Below are 1,717 nucleotides of genomic sequence, written 5' to 3'. Positions count from 1 at the left end.
GGGACCAGGGCGCCCCCGCACCCCCCACCCACCCCAGCGCGGGGCCGGGCGGTGGGAACGCCCTCCCGGAATGAAGCGCTTCCCGGTGCCTTCAAGGTAGCTCGGTTCCGGATCGGGGACCCTCTAGTCCTCCCTCTCAGGTCCCCGCTATCCAGAATTTAAGAGCTCCTCGATCTCCCTGGGTCGGGAGGGAGATCGCCCCAGTGCCCCCCACCCTCAGCGTTCCAGCTAGTGAGTAGCCCTCCATTCCCCCAATGGGAACGAGAAGCTGCCCCCCAAGGCCCCCAATTTCCTCGGAGCCTGATTCAGGGCACCCCCTCAGCGGCCCTCAGTCCACTCCCAGGGTCCCATACCCTCTATATCCAAATTGGGGAGCCTTTCGATGCCTCGCGTCCTGAGTGGGGATCCTCCATCAGCACCCCAGTAGAAACCGTATCAGTTCCCCGAATCCCTTCTCAGCCCTTTCTATTCCCTTCAGCTCCCCCAGATCCTTTCTGTATGGTCTATTGAGAACCCCCCCCAACCCAAGCCCGGGTTCTCTGTTTGCTGCCACCCGCACCCCCAGTGTGAGGAGTCTTCACTGTTTCTCTTACTCCTGGTTACGTGTCAAACCTGCTCAGACTCCTGTCTGGACTCGGGACAGCCGGGTTAGGTCCGGACGCTCACCGGCCCTCCCCACCGAGGCGGGGGGAGAGGGTCAGTGCCGCTGAGAACCTCCCGTTTCCACTTTAGGAGGCCGCCGGCGCAGCTCTGCACCTTCGCCTCCCAATGACCCCCTTCTTTTGCAGAGTTCTAAGCCCAACCCCATCGGATTGGAAGAACCTAAGCCGCCTACCCACTGCGTTTGGAGTTACTTCTCTCAGTCCGCCTCAGTTTGAGACTTACTCCCCATGAAGGCAAACGCCTTTACTTCCTCCTCCCTACGCCTCCATCTCCTGGTACTCTGAGACCCCCTCCCGTACTTTCCCCAGCGCTCCTCACCCTCCCCGAAAACTTCCTCCCTCCAGCCTGGGAACTCTAACATCCATTCCAGATCACCCGCGGAGCCAGGCCCCCCCCTCCCTAACCCCACCTCACCAGATCCATCTCCTTTCCTCAGTTCCCTGGCTGAGACCAGCCAAGAAAGGGTCAAAGCTAGAGGCTAAGGCAGCCACTCCCCCCACATCCCCATCCCTGCTGGGGATCTCAGGGCCACACAAGCCCCTCCCTCCCAACTCACCTCCCTGTCCTGCCCCCTTTCCTACCTTAAATCCACCTGGTATTAACCCAGTGACAACCCTCGATGGCATGCCCCTTGCTGCTCACCTTGACATCCATCCTTCAGTCAGTCACATTTTATTAATGTGTGCAGCAGCTCTGGGCGGCATAACCCCGACCTCTGAAAAGGTGCCCATCCCCCTCCTCTCAGTACACCTTCCCTCCCCCCACCCCACCACCATGCGTATAAGAACGTGAGAGACTCAAGTTAATGGTTTCCTTGGGGACCTTCTGGGAACACTCAGCAGGTATATCCTGCCACCCTGGGCTCATAACACTAGAAACAAACTTGCTTTTTCCTGTGTTTATTGTCCTCACCCCACAGTTTCTCAGCATCCCCTGGACTCCGGGGTAGGAAGCTGTTCACACAGGTTATTTCTCACCATCTCAATACAAATTGGACTATCTGGTGTGTTCTGAGAGTGACACAGATGAAGGTCAGCAGGTAGCAAATCCGGTG

General features: G+C 58.4%; 1 protein-coding gene across 1 annotated transcript in view; it reads right to left on the bottom strand.

Moving 5' to 3' along the window:
* Positions 1-1,318, bottom strand: part of MSI1 (musashi RNA binding protein 1) — a 22,471-nt gene extending 21,153 nt beyond the window's left edge. The window contains 1 exon segment of the mRNA XM_077766010.1: positions 1,306-1,318. Coding sequence (XP_077622136.1) covers positions 1,306-1,313 — 8 coding nt within the window. The 5' untranslated portion in view covers positions 1,314-1,318.
* Positions 1,319-1,717: the final 399 nt, after the last annotated feature.

This window comes from Crocuta crocuta, unplaced genomic scaffold (genome assembly GCF_008692635.1).
Source record: "Crocuta crocuta isolate KB4526 unplaced genomic scaffold, BGI_CrCroc_1.0 scaffold339, whole genome shotgun sequence".
NCBI lineage: Eukaryota > Metazoa > Chordata > Mammalia > Carnivora > Hyaenidae > Crocuta > Crocuta crocuta.
The sequence above is the reverse complement of the archived record's forward strand: the minus strand, read 5'-3'. Positions and strand labels throughout refer to the sequence as shown.